The following is a 21502-nucleotide window of genomic DNA, read 5'->3' on the forward strand; positions in this document are numbered from 1 at the left end:
TGAGAAAAAAAAAATGGGAAAATGAAAAAGCATCATAAAATACCATGATTTTGTGGGCTTTATTTTGTTAAAATAACTACTCGTCTTGTCACTATTGTAAAAACATATTTCAAGGAAAAACAGCTAAGTAATAAAGGCCAAAATGTATTATTAATGAAATTTTTCATTTTAACTAATTTTCAGAGAGAAGAGAAAACTTACTCAGTAAATAACCTTCCTCCAGATAGACCGGGAAGTCCATTCTCTGTCGGTTCTCTAATTAAACAGGCAACAAGGTAAGTTCTTCCCATTCAATTGAATCAAATGTTATGTGTCTAAACATCTTGGCACATTTTCTTGTGATTAAGGATAAGATTAAGAATTGGCAGGTACAATGGAAATATATGCCTTCAGTAAAATTTGTCAACTTTTTTGGTGTCATAATTTATAAAATAAGGTAATTTTTGTGTCATTTATTAAGATTACTTCTGGCTTTATAATTTAAATATGGAGAAATATCCATATATGGTGAGCAAGTGCTGAGAGGAAGTAAGTGCCCTTTCTTTGCATAAGTGTGGCATCATTATTGTTCCTTGAAATCAAGTTGGAGATTTGATGTTACATTTAAAATTTTTATACTTCTTTATTATCTTCAGAGTAATAGATTTCTGAAAATATACTAATGATAAAGCATAGATTGGTTCTTTGGTTCATATGTTTTTAAAATTCTCTCAATCTATGACACCCAGAAGAATGCAAGTGGACTGTTGTTTCTTTTTATAAATTTATGTACAAGCAATTTCCAAAATAGATTTGAAGAAGCATATTCTGTAATTTGATTTCCTAGGGATAGTTGATTCACATCCCTACCATTTTTAGGCTATGTGAAACTTTCCAGGCAGTGTGAATCTATCACCTCTTAAAAAAGGGTTCCTGAAAATTCTGTCCATGGAATCATTTCATTGCTAAAAATTAAAGGAATAGCCTTAAGTAGGTAAGATTAGCACAAAGGGAAGCAACAGTAGTTCCCTTCTAGGGGCTTAAGGATTTCTGGAGAAAAAAAGAGTTCCCAACACATTTCAGTGAAAATGATTTACTGATCATCTAAAATGTTGTATGGCAGTGAAAATGGGTTGCTAGAATTGGAAAATGTCATTTGCAAATGTTTAAGTAGTATTTTTTGTGTTCACAGAATTCTTCAACATTGTGTGAAGATGAGACTTTCTTTAAGCCATAACTATCATATATGCTGCTGGAAAATGGTATGTTAAAATTATTTTAAAAGCAAGATATTTTTAAATTGTTTTATTGTTTGTATCCATACTTCTGAGTTCAAACAGTTTTCCTCTAAGTCATGTGAGAAATTCTTGTAACATTAATGTTGGTTTATTCAGAAAAATACCTACCTAGTAGACAAACACTGAAAGTTCAGGCTTTTATGTTATAGTTTTATTGTATATGGTTCTTATTTTTCATGAAGAGGAAAGGATAGGGGAACTGATTGGATCTGAAGTATGTAAAATTATTAGTCATTATAAACCATGATATTATAGTGTTCTATATTTTCATAACCATAAAAATAAATTCCTTAATGCTGATTTGGAGGAAGTGATTCTCAGACTTTGATTTCTGTATCTATATTCATTTAATTACAAACCTGTAAGCTCCTAATTTTTGTCTATAATGGATGTAAAGTTCAGAGCAGAACAGTGACTTTACAAAGATATTAGAACTGAATCTGCTTGAAAAAAAGACTGTTTTGGGTATCCACTTCTGGAAAAATTAAAATATAAGGATTTTATAATATTTGACTTCTGAATAAGTATCCAAAATTGCCCTAGAGTCATTAATATTCATTTAAATCTTGTTCTTAGATAACTCTATTTCCTGCTATTTTTATTTACTTGGTTTTAGGTACCTGGGATAAATGATAGCAATATACTGCCTTTGGTTTTGAAAGAGTCACTCATACCCAGTGTGGGAAGATTTCTTGCCTACTCTGATGACAAAGTACATGCTATCTTTTTAGATGGCATTACTCTAACCCTAAATTGGAATTTCAGCTCTCCTATTGAGAAGAGACAGGTGGGTATACTTCAGACTTAGATCTATTTTTTATTGGTAATCTGTGGAAAACAGAACAAAGAAAACAAAGTACCACACTATTTCAGTTCATTTTTTGAAGTATAAAATCTGTCAAGAAGCTTTACTGATCTCTTTGGATTTCCTAGCAAAAATCAGAATGATTTGACAAATAGTCACTTTTCTAAAGATAACTGATTATAGAGAAAGGGATTAGTATTTTCATTTGCTTTGATAATTACCTATATGAGTGGTGGTTAAATAACACCCATATCTCATGTAAACAACATTTAAACTGTTGCATCTTTAATGATTCCTCTACTTATTTCTTTAAGTTAATGAAGTTAGAATAGGTTGTTTATGTTCTTTTTTTCAGTTCTAAAATGATAAAACTTATCTTTCTACTTCTTCAGGTAAATCAAGGTCTTAACTTAGGTTGGTGTAAGTTAACTTTTCCTGATGGACAAGAGCAGTTAATTCAAATTGAACACCCTGAACCATATGAAAGGTACTGAAAAGCAATTTTAAAAATTATTTTTATGTTTTACTTTTAACTAACGGAGAATAAGCAATAAGCATTATTTAAGTGTTATATATATTTTTAGTTTTTCCATGTGGATAATAATGAAGGCATTTCAGTCGTTTCAGAGTTGATAGTTGTACTTGTGTTTAGCATAACTAAATAGATCAAGTCAGCTTTTTTTTTTTTTTTTTTTGAGACAGAGTTTTGCTCTTGTGGCCTGGGCCGGAGTACAATGGCACGATCTCGGCTCACCACAACCTCCACCTCCTGGGTTCAAGCGATTCTCCTGCCTCAGCCTCCCAAGTAGCTGGGATTACAGGCATGTGCCACCATGCCCGGCTAATTTTTGTATTTTTAGTAGAGATGGGGTTTCTCCATGTTGGTCAGGCTTGTCTTGAACTCCCGACCTCAGGTGATCTGCCCACCTTGGCCTCCCAAAGTGCTGAGATTACAGGCATGAGCCACCATGCCCGGCCTTCAGGTCAGCTTTAATCATTTCATTTGTATTCAAGTAACTTTTCAAAATGAAATGTGTTATAGACATACTGATTTGCTGTGGAGGTTGGATATGGTCAGCTGTGTTAACAATTAACTAATCCTCTAGCCAATTTGAAATAAGGTTTGCAACCACAAATAACTAAAATTGTGTATATTTCTATAAAGTGGATAAAATTACCCAATGATTATCTTAAAATGGGGAAGATTCTTCAGCTTTTTATGAATTTTTTTTCTTTTGGTTTATCTAATTTATTACAGTAATTCTTGTGATAGTCTTCACATTTTAGTGATTTTACTTGAGAATATTCACAAAATAATAGCTTTTTGTTACCTCTTGAATGTATTTTTCTGTTGGGTTTTATTGTGTTTCAGTCTAAGTGCTCATTCATTGCTATTAATGATTTGCCTCAAAAAAGATAGTTTCTTTAGCAAACATTTCTATTGATTCAGCCAATCATTTCAGATCATTCACTTTATTAAACTTGATACTTGTTTTAGATATGTAGTAAGTTACATATAATTATACATATGCATACAAGCATATGTGTATATGCATTAGCAGATGTTTTTTGGTTTAAATTTTAGTAAGCAAATGCTCAGTCAGTCTTATTTTGTGTCAATATTTTTTGATAAAACTTAAACGCATTTTACTTTGAAAAACTAAAAGAATTAGAACATTTAAAATTGAACTTTAAATGAAATCCAAATATCGCCTTTATTTTGATTCTTAAATGTCACTTGTATTAATCACAAATATAAGTAAATCATTTTATTCTTGATGAATAATGGAAAAAACTTGGCTTTTCTATGACCAGTGAAAAATATTTTGAGAATTGCCCAGTAAATGCTTCACTTTAACATTTTTTCTTTATCCTTTTTTCCCAAATTGTCTTATTTTTACATTTGTTTATAATTTTATAATGTATTCAAGTTCATTTTTCAAGTATTTCTTTTAATGTATTCACTTTAGGTATGTGACAACAGTAACATCATGGTGCAGGAGACTGACCCAGACTAGTCCCAGAGAGATGCCCACTCATTCATCATCTTCTGTTCTCCAAGAAAATTGGTATTTTTCTTTTAAACTTAAATCTGTTTAGAAGAGCTAATACTTTAAAAAAAATTAAAATGTCAAACAGTAAACTGAGACTTTTTTCCCCAAAAAAACTTTCTTAGTTTTGAATATGTTTAACTCCTAAAGTATTTTTGATAGCTTAAGCTTGAAAATAATTTCTAATCAGACATCTAATTTATTACATTTCATCATATTCTATTTTACCTAAAGGTAAGAAAACCTTGCATTGAAAACTTAACATGAAAATGAGTGGCTCTTTTTATGTGACAAATTCATCCTGAAAACTTTATGGAAAAATTTAAAGGGGATTCTTAAATTTTTAGTAATGTTGAAGGAAATAAAAGGTTTAATAACATAAGCTTTCAGAAAACATTGATTTTTAAACAATTTCTGTCATATTAGTTACTTCCCCCAAATTAACTGGCAGATCAAATAAAGCAAGTATTTTAGTCCCTCCTGTGTGCTTTTCAGTGTGCAGGGTACTAGAACTGGGCTTCAAGGGAACTTTCTGTGAAAATATAAGACATTTTAGGGAGGAAATAAGGGCAGAAGTAAAAAGGATATTTTAGCCTGTGGAGATAGAAGATAGTTTTTATGGAACATATGCTATCTATTAGTATATAGTATGAGTTTTGAGGGCTAGGAATGGATCTTATAATAAATAGGAGTTCAGACCTGATGGAATTAGAAAGTCCTAAATGGAAAAATGATAGGAAGAAAGGTCATTAGAAGATTAGTGTCACTGAGAGTCTAACCTGAATATGTGGGAAGACAGGGATACCAGGAACAATTTGGGAAGCTTTCTAAGTAAGTTTTGTGAGGTGACCTAACATAGTGTAGTGAAACAAAATGTAAACATTAAGCCAATTTTTGTTACCTTTTCCTAAGCCCTTTCTTAGAACAAATCAAATCATATCAGTAAGCGTTATTTGAATATCTCAGGTAGCTTAAGGATCCAGCTTTGCAGATCCCTCATCCTTTAGCTGTAGCCTGTTTGGAAGCAGAAAAGTTGCTAAAGTAACTAGCAAAAAACAATTGTGATGGAAGGAAAATTGTGCTTGTCTATAAAACCGTCACTTCACCATTGCTTAGGTGGCAGTTTGTAAAATATCATCAGCCTTTTTATTTGAAAGCTGAGAAGAGGCTGTCAATACACACTAAAAACTGTAAGTAGAGATTGGTGATAGTAGCTAAAGGTGAAAGCAACTAGGAACAGCAGAGGCAAGATAAAGAAATTGAGGAGTAGCTCCATTCCCCCTATAAAGCCTTAGGTATCTCCACTTCGGTTTTTCTTATCAAAGAGGGTAGGTTGAAGGAAGAAACAAGATTGTACAATAAAAAGCTACCTAAGTTGTATTCTAGTATTTTTTTTCCGCCACACCCTCCATTATTAGCTTATTAATTCAACTTTTTAGTCAACAAATAGTACATGTTTCATAAAAAGTTCGTTCATTATGAGAGCAATAACAATAAAGGTTGTATTGTTTCTTACATCCAGAAAAATGTGTCGGGTTTAAAAAAAAAAAAGATATTTTGCAATAATGAACAATCAGCTGGTTGTTGGGGTAAGTTGTATCCAAGTTCTTTGCCACAGGTGTTTAAAATTATGAAATATTTCTTTTCATTCTCCATCCATAGGCTGGAGTACAAGGGAAAGAGTACAAGCTGACAGGGAGGTGCATATGATCTGTTGTAGTAAAGCCAATAAAGCAGACAAGTCACACACCCTACTACGAACTGTGAAGATTTTTCTAGTGACTTGAATATTTTAGACTAATATCTTCATTAATTTTGCAGAGAGCTAGTCAAGTTACAGTTTGTAGTTGTATGCCATTGCTCATATTTCATTCTAACTTGATAAGAAAAAGGATAAAGAACACACACTTAGGGGTTCTGCTGGAGATGTATATATTAGCCCTCTACTCCATACGAGTTGTCCCACTGTCTTTCTGTAGAACATGGTATAAGAGCTAATGTTCATCATGTTAACCCTCTGTGCTTAAAAAAACAATGAAATAAGTAGGTAGTCTATTCCAGAAGGAATTTAATAAAAAATAGTTGTTTTGACACGTAATTCAACTATTTAAAAACTTGGATCTCCCATACCATCCATTCCCAAAGAGTTCCATATAAATGAAGTCTTAATATATGCACAAGTACAGAAAAATAAAAAATCCTTTCTTCTGAGAGAAACAATCTAGGTAGGAAGAGCAGGAAGTTAAATAGTTCAAGAGAAGATATTACAAATATGTATGTGATTAATTAATATGCTATAGGAATTCAAGGAAGGAGAGAGCAGTTCTTTCACAGAAGGAATGGGATTTTAATAGGTTTTTAAAGTTTGCGTAAACTTTAGGGAGGAAAGTAGAGTGTAAGCTAGGTTAGTACTAAGAAGTAACAGGAAGGCCCATTATCCTCAAACATCAATATTTGATTACAAATTCCTTGAAGTGGATTTACAAGGGGTAGACTTTTATTCACTTACCTTTAAAGGCACTCAGTAAGTATCAGTTGAGTCAAGTTGATTTGTTGCTAAATGAAGGTAACATAAAGAGAATTCTTCTGCGTTCTTCTGTTTAAAATTCTAATGAAAAAAAAAAGTCAGGTATGCTTATTTGAAATATCATGAATACAAAAGAATCAGACAACTCAATGAATTTTTTCTTTTTCCTTGGACAGGTCTGTTGCTTCTGAACTTGAAAAGATACAGAAGTTTAACTGTATCCTTTAAACAGAATGCACTGTGCTACATAATTACTCTCTTTCATTCTAGGCTTAATTCATGACTTCAGTACTTTGTGAATATTAATCTATACTTAATATATTGCTAACCTTTATTGAGTCAGCAAATACCTAAGATTGTAATTTAAGATGGATCTTGTCCATAGAAGGTATAGCATGTTAACATTTATACTTTTCTTTGAGTTTAAATTGGGCAAAGAACAGTTAATTAGGGTTAAGGTCTCCTTTGGAGACTTTTTCACTTACATAATTATATAATAAAATTATAACTGTTAAGACCTTTTTTTAAATGAAATATTTCATTCTGTACATTCTCACCCAATTCATCTAAATTCGTTTTCTCTTGTGGTTTTTCTCTAATCTTATTCAAATAAGTTAGTTCTGTAGCGAACAGGTTTTTCACTCTAAATCTTTTTAAATTAAAAATAGACACTACACAGATTCCTTATAATCCTGTCATCCTACTCTTTAATTCCCGTATCATTTCTTCACTTAAAGAAATGTTACTGAAATTTTCATTTCCTCCTTACCACCAAACCTCCACCCAAACACACACATACACACTCTATTCTCTTTCCCCCTCCCTTATACTGTAATTAGTTTCTTCATCTACAAGGAGCAGACTTGATAAGCCCTGCAGTTCCAACTGTATTATGAATCCAAGAGGTCTTCCAGCTGAGAAATATTTTAATATGAAGCCTGTATATAAAGATATTTATATAGTGAAAAATGTGGGGAAAACCTCCTTAACTAAGCAACTTAGTGCTACTAGAGAATAGTGGTATCCTAAACCAGATTTCTAACAAGAAAAATGAACAGTCTTTTGATCATTATAAACCAGGATCTTCAGAAACCTTGCTAGGAGAAGTTAATGAAAATAGAGTATCAATAGCATTGAAAAAAACCTCTGAAATCCTTCACGATATTGACTGTCTTCTATCAAACTCTAAAAAGTGAAAAATGGAATTATTACAACATATTATTAAAGTTTAAGGATGTTGTTTCAAGTGACTGGTATAAAATTACTAGTAAGCCAAGATATTGTACGTATTACCCCTGCACAATGATTGTGAAAGAACTGACATTTAACTTTGAAGGTATTTTTAACTTGTACATTTTTAAAATATGTATTTATATCTTAATAATAAATAACTATTTCGAAGTTTTGAACGTGTCACATTTAATTCTTATTTCAGATTAACAAGAAAAAAAATTGTAACATTATAAAGTTGTTGCTGTTTTTATCTTGTGGAGCATTCACTATTAATCTTCAGGTTTTTTCATTTTGTTTGTTTTTACTATTTGAGATACGGTCTTGCTTTGTCACCCAGGCTGCAATGCAGTGGTGCAATCATAGCTCACTGCAGCCTTGAACTTGTGGGCTCAAGGGATCTTCCCACCTCAGCCTTCCGAGTAGCTGGAACCACAGACATGTACCACCACGCCTGGCTAATTTAAAAAAATTTTTTTTGTAGAGACAGGAATCTCCCTATCTTGCCCAGGCTGGTCTTGAACTCCTGGCTTCAAGCTATCCTCCTGCCTCCGTTTCCCAAAATGCTGGAATTACAGGTGTGAGCCACTGCACCCAGCCTCTTTTTTTTTAATATGCAGAATTGTGCATTTGTTCACTTGCTATTTGGTCCCTTTACTCCAAGTATTTTTCAGTAGAGCTATGAGACAAGAACTAGATCTCAAAAACAAAAAAGGAGACAAGCAACATTGTAAACTAAAAATCAGGCACTTTGGCAAAGACTGTATCTAAACTGTCTCATGAACCAGATACTTTCTTTTGAACACAGGAAAAGATTTATGCTGCAAAGTGTTTAACAGAAATGAGCTCACCAAAAGTGCTATTTATTATAAGCTTGTCTATTAAGAACAAAACCACATATCTATAATGACGTCAAGATTACACCAAACACAACCAGAAATGTTCTAATTTTCTGATTTCTATAAAAGACCTGGCTCTTCAAATAAACGGGAAGCAGTAACAGAGAAAACGAGAAAAATGGGGAGAAGAGTGTAGATCAGGAATGATAATGTCAGTAAGTTAAAGGGGCACAATGCCTTTTTTTTTTTTTTAGTTCCTCTGACACTGGATTCCTTCACATTTCAATTCTCAAACAAGTACCATTTCCTCAAAAGGGCCTTCCTTACTACCTGACTAAAGTTAGCATCTCCCAAGTCTATTACATCACCCTATTTACTTCCTTTATAGTACTTATTACAATCTGTCTAGCTTGTTTCCTTGTGGCTCACACCCTCCACTAGAACTTGAGCTCCATAGTCATTCTGTAGCACACTGAGAGCACTCTGTTTGTATAAATGAATCAGTAAGCTGGGCACAGTGGCTCACGCCTGTAATCCCAACACTTTGAGAAGCCAAGGAGGGGGGAACACTTGAGCCCAGGACTTCAACACCAGCCTGGGCAACATAGCGAGATGCCCATCTCTACAAAAAACTTAATTACCTGCACGATGGCATGTGCCTGTGGTCCCAGCTACTCCAGAGGCTGAGGCCGGAGAATCCCTTGAGCCCAGGAGGTCAAGGCTGCAGTGAGCTATGATTGCACCACTGCACTCCAGCCTGGGTGACAGAGGGAGACCCTGTCTCAAAAAAAAAAAAAAAAAAAAAAAAAAGGAATAAACATCTACAGGCAGTAGACCGACTACAGAGAAAAGAACTACTATTACATTGTTTGGGTTTGCATGAAGCCATCTATGTTGTTCCTCAATAGCTCCATAAAGCCTAGATTATAAGACTTTGTACCACACTGCCAAAAGGGTAATGCCAAATTATTACTGCATTCAGAAGGAGAAAATTTGTCCTTAACATGGCTAAAAGCACTCAAAATTATAAATACATTTGCTGAGAGATACTTTAAATTCTCATTTAAGGTGTGTGTGAGTTAAAAGGTGTTTAATTTTCCCTGTCAGTTGGGTCTTTTACATTGGCTAAGAACCAAGACTGTGACAAGAAATGAGTTCTATGATTGAGAAACTCTAAGATTCTGGGGGTGGCCTAGGAGTTTACTTTGAGATTGAAATTTATTTTCTATGGTCAACTGTATAATTACGATGATACCACCCCTTGCTTTCCATCTGACACTTGGTTTGAGAAACTGTAGGTAGGAAAGGGAAAGAAGAATGTCCCTCCTTGGGCCTCTTCTTTTGGGCCTGTGCTTCCTAGAGTCAAATGTCAAGCTGGTATTTCCTTGGTGCTAAGAGCAACCACCACTCTGAGGCAGAGACGGGATGGGACCTAGCCAAAGTCCCAGTAAACAAACTGTATCTTGTAAGCGCAATTTAATTAGGGTCAAACTATTCTGTATGGACTTGCTTTTTCGACTTCTGAGGATTCAGTAGTCATGATTAAGTGTTGTCACGCTACTGCGATCTACAAACAGTAGCTCCACAACATCCGCCCGCATCGTGGCAAAGAATTATCAAGAAATCCCCAAGGGGGCGGTGAGGAGCCGCCGGTCGGCCAGGTCGCCCGGTCCCTCAGTCTGGTGAAAAGCTCCGTTGCCCACCCTGAGGGCTTCGCGGAAGGAAGTTGGCCGTATCGCTGCACCTTAGAGATGCGACGGCCGAGGCTCCCAGCTCAAGCTTCTGGTAGTAAGGCCTGTATGCCTGGCATTCGGGGAGGCCACTTTTCTATCCCCAGCTTCCGGGCCACCACTTGGGTGCGTCGTGGGGATGTCGGCAGCTACGTTTGCGGCACAGCTCCGGCTAAACTGAAAAACGAATCCTCAGGTTTGACAAAACTAAACTAAAAAGGCACTTTTCTCCTCTCACTCTGACGTCCCAAAAGTTTCCTTTTTAGGGGTCGGGGCCTACGGTGGGCGAGGAGAAACTCGAGGTATCTACCCACCGCACCAAACAGAACTCAAGCGTCGCTTCCTTTCGACTTGGAGCTGGCCAGTATCCCGGCGTCCTCTCGGCCGACGCTGCGGTCTGAAGCCACTCTGGCCGGCAGCCGACGTCTCTATGGCTCCGACCGAGGGGCGGAGGAGAGGGGCGGGGCCGCTGCTCGAGCTGCTGCTGGATTGAACTCAGAGAAGCCGGAGTGGGTACGGCTGAGCCGCTGCGTGGGACTGAGGGGAGGGGGCCGGGTGGACGCCGCGGAACTGCGTCCTGAGGTGGGAGACCGGAGGTGGGGACCACTGAGTCTGATGTCTGGAGGGTCCGGTTGCGGGTCGGAGGGCGTGCTGGAACAGCCGCCACGCGGGAGCCAGGAGCCTCCTGGGTGCGTGTGACCCACGAGCCGGCACCGTCCCGCGGCCCTGGGGTCTGCGAGGAGCCCTGGCGCCGCCCTCCGGCTTCGCGCTTTTTCTAGATCCCTAGAACCCCAGCCCTCCGCCTGCGCTCCGCGCCCCTGGCCTTTTTCTGGCCCAGGGTAGGGTTCCGGGAGTCGTGCCGAAGGAGCCCATTGCCGTCCTTAACCGGTTGTAAGAGCCTTTCGTGCCCCGGAGCCTTTGAGGCTTGAATGCTGAGAGTGTGACATGGTCCTTTCCCTGCAGCCTGGCCCATTTTTTTAAATGACATTTAAAAAATTGTTGCATCACACCAGACTCAGAAAAGGATGTCTGGGAACTTCTGAGGCTTGAAACATGTTGAAATACAGAATTTTGTTTTATTCGTAATGGGCATAGGAACTAAACATTTTAAGTGCAGACATCTGATGGCTATAAAAAGTTTCAGTGAAAGTAAGCAAGATTTGTGTTTCCTTTCTTTGTCAGTTAGTTGCATCAGATTTGGCATCTGCTTTTGATATTTTTCCATTAAAGAAATGAAATATATTAAGTTTACAGCAACTACAGTTCAGTGAAGAAGACTTACTGGTAAAGCATAATAAAGGCGGTTTCTGGAATTTGGACCGTGTTTTGACCTTGGGTTTTTGCATATAATGTGTAAGGTTGGTGGGGAAGAGGGAAAGTTAAAACAGATGACACTTACTTAGAGAATGTATCAGCTCTTATTTGTTTTGACAGAAATAATGTCTAAGAGATTATTAGCAAACAATACATGATAGCGTATAATTAAAGTGACCAGCTAATTATATGTTTGTGGAATTCAGGAAGGAGAAAAGTACTGCTATGTATACTCTGAAGGCCCCAAAGTTAGTGGTATTTGCTATAAGGGGGATGGGGTGTGACAAAGTTTGGCCATTGCAGAAAGTGGCTTCTGCGAGTCATAGGGAGGAATTTATAATATGTCAGTTATGTCAGAGAAGCTATCCCAAACAGTATCTTTAGTTCATAGGCTGAGGATTTATTATGTGATTATCCCTTGTATTAGTAAAATGGAATATTTTTTAAATACCTTGAGCACACTGGATTTTTAAGCATGACAAGTTTAAAAGAGATCACTACTCTTAAGCAACCTTATCAACAAAAGTGAATATGTAAAAGGAGGTTCGGGAGTCCGTTTTATTTGTAGGGGGAGGAATAGGAAGTGGAAAAGGAAATAAAAAGTTTAAGAAGAAAAATGGGTACCCTTAGGTGTATTATTCAGAGACAATAAGTAATACAGGAAGAACACTTAGTAAATTTCTCTTTTTCTAATACTCAGACTCTGAGCCAGATGTTATATATCTGCACCAAAAGTTGGAGTAGAATAGATGCCAGAAATGTGGGGTTCTGGAACTGCAATTATACCTTCCTTAAAAATAGAAATAGTTCTCTTCTACGTATCTATTGTGTAATAAATTACACCAAAACTTAGAGGCTTAAAACAGTAGACAGTAGGGGCCAGGCGCCGTGGCTCACGCCCGTAATCCCAGCACTTTGGGAGGCCGAGGCGGGCGGATCACGAGATCAGGAGATCGAGACCATCCTGGCTAACACGGGTGAAACCCCGTCTCTACTAAAAATACAAGAAATTAGCCGGGCGTGGTGGCGGGCGCCGGTAGTCCCAGCTATTCGGGAGGCTGAGGCAGGAGAATGGCGTGAACCCGGGAGGCGGAGCTTGCAGTGAGCAGAGATCATGCCACTGCACTCCAGCCTGGGTGACAGAGCGAGGAACCATCTCACACAAAACACAAACAAACAAAAAACAGTAGACAATAATTTTATTCTTTCTGTGGGGTCAAGACTTAGCTGGCGGTTCTGGCCCAGGGTCTCATGAAGTTGCAGTCAGGATGTCGGCAGTGGCTGCGGACATCTGAAGGGTTGACTGGGGCTGAAGGATCTGCTTCCAAGTTCACTGTGAGCTTTTTCCTTCCTCTTTCATCAGCAAGCTGTTTTGTACTTTCCATTGATAAAATGCATTCGCATTATACCCATTATGTATAATATATGTGTTCCTATTCGTAAACCGTGATACAGTTATTTGTAAACAGTAAATTTTGCTTGTTGAGGTCGCTTTAAATTTGGATCATCATGTAAATACTTCAAGTAATCTTTTGATTTTTCACTTTGCTCACGACACTTTATTAGCAAACTAATCCTTTTAAAATCTGAACTCATCATGTAAAATGTAGAGTTAGTAGGTTCGGTGTGGTAGTTTCTGCCTGTAGTCCCAGCACTTTGGGAGGCCAAAGTGGAAGGATCACTTGGGGCCAGGAGCTGAAGACCAGCCCGGGCAACACAATGAGACCCCATCTCTACAAAATACTTTAAAAACAAAAATCTAGCTAAGTATAGTTGTGCATTTCTGTAGTCCTAGCTACTCAGGAGGCTGAAGCAGGAGCCCAAGAGTTCAAGGTTACAGTGAGCTATGAGCGTGCCACTGCACTTCAGCTTGGGCAACAGAGATACCTTGTCAAAAAAAAAAAAAAAGTAAGCCGGGCGCAGTGGCTCACGCCTGTAATCCTAGCACTTCGGGAGGCCGAGGCGGGCGGATCACGAAGTCAGGAGATCGAGACCATCCTGGCTAACATGGTGAAACCCCGTCTCTAGTAAAAATACAAAAAATTAGCTGAGCGTGGTGGCGGGCACCTGTAGTCCCAGCTACTCGGGAGGCTGAGGCAGGAGAATGGCGTGAACCCGGGAGGCAGAGCTTGCAGTGAGCCGAGATCGCGCCACTGCACTCCAGCCTGGTCGACAGAGCAAGACTCCGTCTCAAAAAAAAAAAAAAAAAAAAAAAAAAGTAAGGTTATTAACATTTAAATATATATTGTGATTATTAAAAATTGCTTCATGAGTGAAAGAAAATATAATGCACTGGCTTTATAAGGACATCATGAAATTTGCAGTTAAGTGGATATTGGCTTTTTATTTTTGTCTTCCTTCTGGAATGAGGGTTGAAAATAAATTTGTAATTGGGTCAGGCTCAGTGGCTCACTCCTGTAATCCCAGTGCTTTGGGAGGCTGAGACAGGAGGAACACTTGAGGCCAGGAGTTTGAGACCAGCCTGGACAACATAGAGGGACCCTGTCTCTTAAAAAAAAAAAGAAAAAAGAAAAAATTGCCCAAGCTTGGTGGCACTTGCCTGTAGTCCCAGCTACTCAGGAGACTGAGTCAGGAGAATTGCTTGAGCCTAGGAGTTAGAGGCTACAGTGACCTAGCACCATGCCACTGCACTCCAGCCTGGGCAACAGAACAAGACTTTGTCTCTAAAAAAAGAAAAGAAAATTTGTGATAATATATAAACAAAGATTGAGTGGCAGCAGAGCTTCTGTGTTAGGCGTCTGTGTAGTCTGTGCCCAGCCTAGGTTCTTCTCATACCTGAATGGCCTTCTTTCTCATTAGGGCTAACTTACAGGCCATACTTTATTGAAGGAGGGGAATATTGCTGCTGCCGCTGCTCTGGGTTGGCCATTAATTCAAGTTTTCAGTGTCCCTGTTTCAGTCCAGCTAAGTGGATAAGGGCATTTATTTTTAGTTGAAAGGGACATTTTATCAACTTTAAAGTTATATGCATTAAATATTTAAATATGTTGACTTCTTTATCCATTCAAGTGTTGAATGTTTGTTTTCTAAAGGAGACAATGATTCATAATTTGTGACACTGTAAATCCTGAGGTTTATAGAAAGGATTCATGACTTTGTAATGGAGGTATGTTTTGCATTTTTTGTATTTTGGTCACATCTCTTGGTTGAGAGTACCTGGAAATCATTACTTCCAGATCCTGGAAGAATCTATAGAAAATAATCCATCTTAATGCTTTAGAGAACAATTTTCATTATTGCAAATGATCAAGAATGAGCATTGTTGTAGACTCCATTATCATTTAAAAAATAGTTGTTATCTGCAAAGTAAGTATGCTTCACATAAGGAATCTGCATAAGTTATTTCTTGTGTCTATTATTACATAACTATGAACAAATTATTTTTTATGTTATACAATAAATTTGATTTATGAGATTGGATGTAATTTTATTAATACCAATTAGTGTTATATATTTAATGTGCATATTAATATATATTTATAATGTTATACCTTTTTTATTACCTTTTTAAAATTACACTTTTAAGAGACTGACTTTAACAATCAAGTATGAGTTGTTTAATTACTCCTGACTTTAACTTTTCAAAGTAGCTTTATTGGTTTTATGGTCATAGTAGTAAGACATCGAAATTTTTCAAAAATTCAAAAAAGGAAAAAAAGTAATGATTACATTTGTAAGCCCACCGCTGAGAAACAAACCAAATAAACAGTCTTCCAGATTTTTTAATAGACCTGTATATATTTTTTAAACAAAAATGTAATTTTTTACATATTATTTTATAGGTTATCTTTTAAATTTTAATGCTTAATGAACATCTTTCTATTTCAGTAAATATGAGAATAAGTATTTTTTAATGGCTGCATATTTGTGGAATTTATTTCACTAGTGCCATATTTCGGACATATACATTATTTTAAAATTTTTCTTGTAAACAGTGCTATGCTGAATATTCATATATAGCTGTTCGTATTTATCTAATTATTTCCTTATTTTCCTGGAATTGGAAATGTAGCATCAAAAGTGTTTGCTTATTTTTTGTGGTTTTTGATAAATAGTCAAATTGACCACGAGAAAGTTTATACCAATTTACATTCTTGTCAATAATCTTTGAGAGTGATCATTATTTCCCTACTCCTACTATCACAGAGTATTAGTAATCTTTTGTCAGTCTTACATTGAAATCTCATTGTTATAATTTGAATTCAACTGATTACTAATAAGATTGAAATCTTTTCATATTTTTTGACCCTTTGTATTTCTTTTCCAAATTGTCTTTTTATGTACATTGCCCACATTATTATTGGGATGCTTATTTCTGTATTAATTTTAAGAGCCCTTAATACATTAGGGCTACTAATCTTTCTCTGTCATAAATGTTCTAAATTTCCTCCATTTATTTGTCTTTAACTTTGCCATGCAGAAACTTTATTGTGTAGTCATGCCTATCAGATTTTTAAAAATAATTTTGAGCTCTTCTAGCTAAAAGCTTTACATTATTGTATAGTCATTCCTATCAGATTTTTAAAAATATTTTTGAGCTCCTCTAGTTAGCTGGACTATGTAGAATTCTGTTGACAAATTCATATAAATATCCCAAATTTGATAACCCAGTTGATCACAAAAGCTATCTAACCATGGAAGTTTTCCAGGCAGCTAGTCAACCAAATTGATTCCCTTTCTTAATTTAATCAGAGAAAGAGTCTATATTGTAAAACATGGGGTGTGACGTTTTAAAATCTGAAGTTGTTTATATAAAATTACATTATACAGACTGAAAGTTGATTATCCAAACTAGGTTTTGTCTGATGATTGATTTTCTTCAGTGGTATTTAGTAATTATAGCCTTTTCTACCTAGTGATTACCGATATGGACAGGTCATTTCCTGTTCAATGTAATATATTTGGGAGGTTCCTCTTCCAATCCATTGTGAAGGAAGATAGAACCCATGTTCATCTATACAGATGTTCCTTTACTTATGATGGTGTCCATGTCCTGATAAACCCATCGTAAGTCAAAAATTACATAAGTTGAAAATACATTAACACCCACAAACCCACTGTAGAGTCAAAAAAATAATAAATTGAACCATCGTAGGTTGAAACCATCTGTATATACTGAAAAGGCCACATACTCTTCTGTCTTCTCCAGCCTTGCAGCTTGAGTGTGGTCATATGACCTAGACTTAGCCAATCAGACACATACTTTACCTCGCTCCGAATTTTGTATTGAGAGCAAGAAACAAATACTGCCAAGAATCTTTTATAGCAGCAGCAGACAAGGCAGAACTGGCAGCAATGCCATTGGAAATACCTGGTGACAGGAGTTTGGTCAGTGCAAGCTGGGCTTGGTGGCAGGGAGATCTTCATCAGACCAGTTGTCTGGTGTCCTTTTTTTTTTTTTTTTTTTTTTTTTAGACGGAGTCTCACTCTGTTGCCAGGCTGGAGTGTAGTGGCGCGTTCTGCTCACTGCAACCTCCGCCTCCTGGGTTCAAGCGATTCTTCTGCCTCAGCCTCCCAAGTAGCTGGGATTACAGGCACACGCCATCATGCCCGGCTAATTTTTTTGTATTTTGTTTTTAGTAGAGATGGGGTTTCACGGTGTTGGTCAGGCTGGTCTTGAACTCCTGACCTCATGATCCGCCCACCTCGGCCTCCCAAAGTGCTGGGATTACAGACGTGAGCCACCGCCCCCGGCCTGTGTCTGGTGTCATTTTAACTGAGGTTCTTGAGGGATAGTTTCAAAGCCTGATTTTCAAAACCCGACAAGTCTGTGATTTCCCAATTTCCTTATTTGTTGTTGTTGTTTTTCAGACAGGGTCTTACCCTGTCATTTAGGCTGGAGTGCAGTAGGGCGATCGTAGTTCTTTACTGCAGCTTCAAAATCCTAGACGCATGTGATCCTTCTACGTTAGCCTCCTGAGTAACTAGGACTACAGGTGTACACCACCACGCCTGGCTATTTTTTTTTTATTTCTAGTACAGACAGTCTGTGTTGCCCAGGTTGGTTTCAAACTCCTGGCCTCAAGCAATCCTCCTGCCTTGGCCTCCCAAAGTGCTGGGATTACAGGTGGGAGCTACCACACCTGGCCTCAAAAATTTTAATAATTTTTTTTTTTTACTTATACAAAACTGTTTTTGCCCTTCCTTGCACTTGGAACCATAGCTGATAACGAGATCTGGGTCAAATATTACATCATTCCTCTACCAATTCAGAATTATGTACACATTTCTCCCCACCATATATGTACTGGGTCTGGTTCTCGATTTTGTGTTCACCTTTATGTACTCACATTATGCTACTTTTTTTTTCAAAAGTTTATTAGCATGTACTCTTTCAAATGAAATTTAAAATTATTTTGTGAAGTTCCTAGAAGAAAATCCCTTTATGATTTTGATTAAAATTGCATCAAATTTGTAGATTAATTTGGAGAGAATAACACCATCAGTGTTGTCTTCTTATGCAAAAAAAAAAAAAAAAAAAAGGTCTGGCTTTTGTATCAGTTAGGATCCGTCAAAGAAGCAGAACTACTTTGTGAGCTAAAGACCTATGGAATTGTGGGAGGTGGCAGAGCGGTCTGCAGACTTGCCTCTGAGTCTCTTGTTCAGCCTGAAGTTGCTGCAGATCTACTAGACTGGCAGTCAGACAGGGATACTGGATGTGGATGAGAGAAAGGACAAACTGAAACCCTTGGGAACAAAACGGAACCTGCATCAGCCTCTCACCAACCCTAGTTTTGATGCTTGAGTAACCTGCAGGAGAGGATGACACTTTCGATGTCAGAGCTGCACTTGTGGGCCCAGGATTTGGAGAAGTGGAGAGAAGGTCTGATGGGAGTTGAAGGAGCTGCAGGTCCAGCTTCTTCCCCATGCCAGCAAGGTGAGCTCACAGATCGGCAGCACATGCAAACTTCACAGTGTGCTCTGCATTGACCTTCACGGTGTAAAAAATATGACTTGCTTCATTTGTGAGTTCCATATAATGTCTCCTATAGCCAACAGTACCCAGAACTATATAAGGAAGGGAATTCTGGGAAATGTTTTTAAGTCCGAGTTAGCTGAGTTGATACAGTACAAAGCCATTAGAGCTCTAGTTAACTGATCTTTTTCATCTTTTAATAGAGTTTTGTTGTTTCATTCTTGCTATTTTAATTCTTGGCATTTTGAGTTGCTGTTGTGAATGTTCATTTTCCCATCTTCTTATGATTATTGCTATTATATTGAAAAATTGTTTTAGTTCATACCTTGAACTAACCACATTTTTCAACTTAAATTCCAACAGTTTTCTGTTGGTTCTCTTGGGTAGGCAGTCATTTCACCTGCAAACTAATGTAATTATCTTTTCCTTCCTGATAATGTAATGATACATTTTCTTCCCTCCCTCTCCTGCCTTTATTCTTTTTCCTCATTACATTGATTAAAACTGCCAAAACGATGTTATAATAGCTATACTGTTTCTGACTTTTTTTTAAATTATACTTTAAGTTCTGGGGTACATGTGCAGAATGTGCAGGTTTGTTGCATACGCATACACGTGCCATGGTGGTTTGCTGCACCCATCAACCTGTCATCTACATTAGGTATTTCTCCTAATGCTATCCCTCCCCTAGCCCCCCACCCACCTATAGGCCCTGGTATTCCCCTCCCTGTGTACCCTCCCTGTGTCCATGTGTTCTCATTGTTCAACTCCCACTTATGAGTGAGAACATGCGGTGTTTGGTTTTCTGTTCTGTTAGTTTGCTGAGAATGATGGTTTCCAGCTTCATCCATGTCCCTGCAAAGGACATGAGTTCATTCTTTTTTATGGTTGCATAGTATTCTGTGGTGTATATGTGCCACATTTTCTTTATCCAGTCTATCACTGACGGGCATTTGGTTCCAAGCCTTTGCTATTGTAAACAGTGCCACAATAAACATACGTGTGCATGAGTCTTTATAGTAGAATGATTTATAACCCTCTGGGTATATACCCAGTAATGGGATTGCTGGATCAAATGGTATTTCTAGTTCTAGATCCTTGAGGAATCGCCACATTGTCTTCCACATTGGTTGAACTAATTTACACTCCCACCAACAGTGTAAAAGCGTTCCTATTTCTCCACATCCTCTCCAGCATCTGTTGTTTCCTGACTTTTTAATGATCACCATTCTAACTGGTGTGAGATGTGGTTTTGATTTGCGTATCTCTAATGACCAGTGATGATGAGCCTTTTTTCATTTTTTTTTTTTTTTTTTTTTTTTTTTTTTTTGAGACAGAGTTTTGCTCTTGTTGCCCGGGCTGGAGTGCAATGGCGTGATCTTGGCTCACCGCAACCTCTGCCTGCTGGATTCAAGCAATTCTCCTGCCTCATCCTCCCGAGTAGCCGGGATTACAAGCATGCACCACCACGCTTGGCTAATTTTGTATTTTCAGTAGAGATGGGATTTCTCCGTGTTGGTCAGGCTGGTCTCGAACTCCCGACCTCAGGTGATCCACCTGCCTCAGCCTCCCAAAGTGCTGGGATTACAGGCGTGAGCACCACTCCTGGCAAATGTCTTCTTTTGAGAAGTGTCTGTTCATATCCTTCACCCACTTTTTGATGGGGTTGTTTGCTTTTTTCTTGTAAATTGGTTTCTCTGTAGATTCTGGATATTAGCCCTTTTTCAGTTGGATAGATTGCAAAAATTTTCTCCCACTCTGTAGGTTGCCTGTTTGCTCTGATGATCGTTTCTTTTGCTGTGTAGAAACTCTTTAGTTTAATTAGATCTCATTTGTCTATTTTGGCTTTTGTTGCCATTGCTTTTGGTAACAAAAGACGAAGTCTTTGCCCATGCCTGTGTCCTAAATTGCCTAGGTTTTCTTCTCGGGTTTTTATGGTTTTAGGTCTTACGTTTAAGTCTTTAATCCATCTTGAGTTAATTTTTGTATAAGGTGTAAGGAAGGGAACCAGTTTCAGCTTTCTGCATATGGCTAGCCAGTTTTCCCAACACCATTTATTAACTAGGAATTCCTTTCCCCATTGCTTTTTTTTGTCAGGTTTGTCAAAGATCAGATGGTTGTAGATGTGTGGTGTTATTTCTCAGGCCTCTGTTCTGTTCCATTGATCTATATATCTGTTTTGGTACCAGTACCATGCTGTTTTTGTTACTGTAGCCTTGTAATATAGATTGAAGTCAGGTCACGTGATGCCTGGTCACCTTTGTTCCTTTTGCTTAGGATTGTCTTGGCTATTTATGTGTGCTGTTTTTTGGTTCCATATGAAATTTAAAGTTGTTTTTTCCAATTTTGTGAAGAAAGTCAATGGTAGCTTGATGAGGATAGCATTGAATCTGTAAATTACTTTGGGCAGTATGGCCATTTTCATGATATTGATTCTTCCTATCCATGAGCATGGAATGTTTTTCCATTTGTTTGTGTCCTCTCTTATTTCCTTGATCAGTGAGTGGTTTGTAGCTCTCCTTGAAGAGGTCCTTCATATCCCTTGTAAGTTGTATTCCTAGGTATTTTATTCTCCTTGTAGCAATTGTGAATGGGAGTTCACTCATGATTTGGCTCTCTGTTTGTCTGTTATTGGTGTATAGGAATGCTTGTGATTTTTGCGCATTGATTTTGTATCCTGAGACTTTGCTGAAGTTGCTTATCAGCTTAAGGAGATCTTGGACTGAGACGATGGGGTTTTCTAATTATACAATCATGTCATCTGCAAACAGAGACAATTTGACTTCCTCTTT

At 37.5% G+C, this 21502-nt stretch overlaps 3 protein-coding genes across 9 annotated transcripts in view; 2 read left to right on the forward strand and 1 right to left on the reverse strand.

Moving 5' to 3' along the window:
- Nucleotides 1–8065, forward strand: part of C5H5orf34 (chromosome 5 C5orf34 homolog) — a 28458-nt gene extending 20393 nt beyond the window's left edge. For all 3 annotated transcript variants that reach the window (XM_001135314.7, XM_009449209.5, XM_009449210.5), the window contains 7 exons: nucleotides 184–275; nucleotides 1172–1241; nucleotides 1894–2064; nucleotides 2475–2569; nucleotides 4053–4151; nucleotides 6837–6877; nucleotides 7663–8065. In XM_001135314.7, the coding sequence (XP_001135314.1) occupies nucleotides 184–275; nucleotides 1172–1241; nucleotides 1894–2064; nucleotides 2475–2569; nucleotides 4053–4151; nucleotides 6837–6877; nucleotides 7663–7856 (762 nt within the window). In that variant the 3' untranslated portion in view covers nucleotides 7857–8065. The remainder of the gene's footprint in view (nucleotides 1–183; nucleotides 276–1171; nucleotides 1242–1893; nucleotides 2065–2474; nucleotides 2570–4052; nucleotides 4152–6836; nucleotides 6878–7662) is intronic.
- LOC104006458 (uncharacterized) overlaps nucleotides 1–18662 on the reverse strand; it is a 33351-nt gene extending 14689 nt beyond the window's left edge. The window contains exons 1-3 of the mRNA XM_063811807.1: nucleotides 18378–18662; nucleotides 10474–11192; nucleotides 6643–6741 (exon numbers count right to left, since the gene is read on the reverse strand). Of these exons, the coding sequence (XP_063667877.1) occupies nucleotides 10722–11192; nucleotides 18378–18662 (756 nt within the window). The 3' untranslated portion in view covers nucleotides 6643–6741; nucleotides 10474–10721. The remainder of the gene's footprint in view (nucleotides 1–6642; nucleotides 6742–10473; nucleotides 11193–18377) is intronic.
- TMEM267 (transmembrane protein 267) overlaps nucleotides 10522–21502 on the forward strand; it is a 39777-nt gene continuing 28796 nt past the window's right edge. The window contains exon 1 of one of the 5 annotated variants that reach the window (XM_009449205.5): nucleotides 10522–10655. The gene's annotated coding sequence lies outside the window, so the exon portion shown is untranslated. Of the gene's footprint in view, nucleotides 10656–10901; nucleotides 11042–18295; nucleotides 18672–21502 lie in introns of those variants that run through there. The other 4 variants (XM_009449202.5, XM_063810479.1, XM_009449201.5 and 1 more) reach the window with 4 other exon arrangements.

The sequence above is a fragment of the Pan troglodytes genome, chromosome 4, assembly GCF_028858775.2.
Source record: "Pan troglodytes isolate AG18354 chromosome 4, NHGRI_mPanTro3-v2.0_pri, whole genome shotgun sequence".
Classification (NCBI taxonomy): domain Eukaryota; kingdom Metazoa; phylum Chordata; class Mammalia; order Primates; family Hominidae; genus Pan; species Pan troglodytes.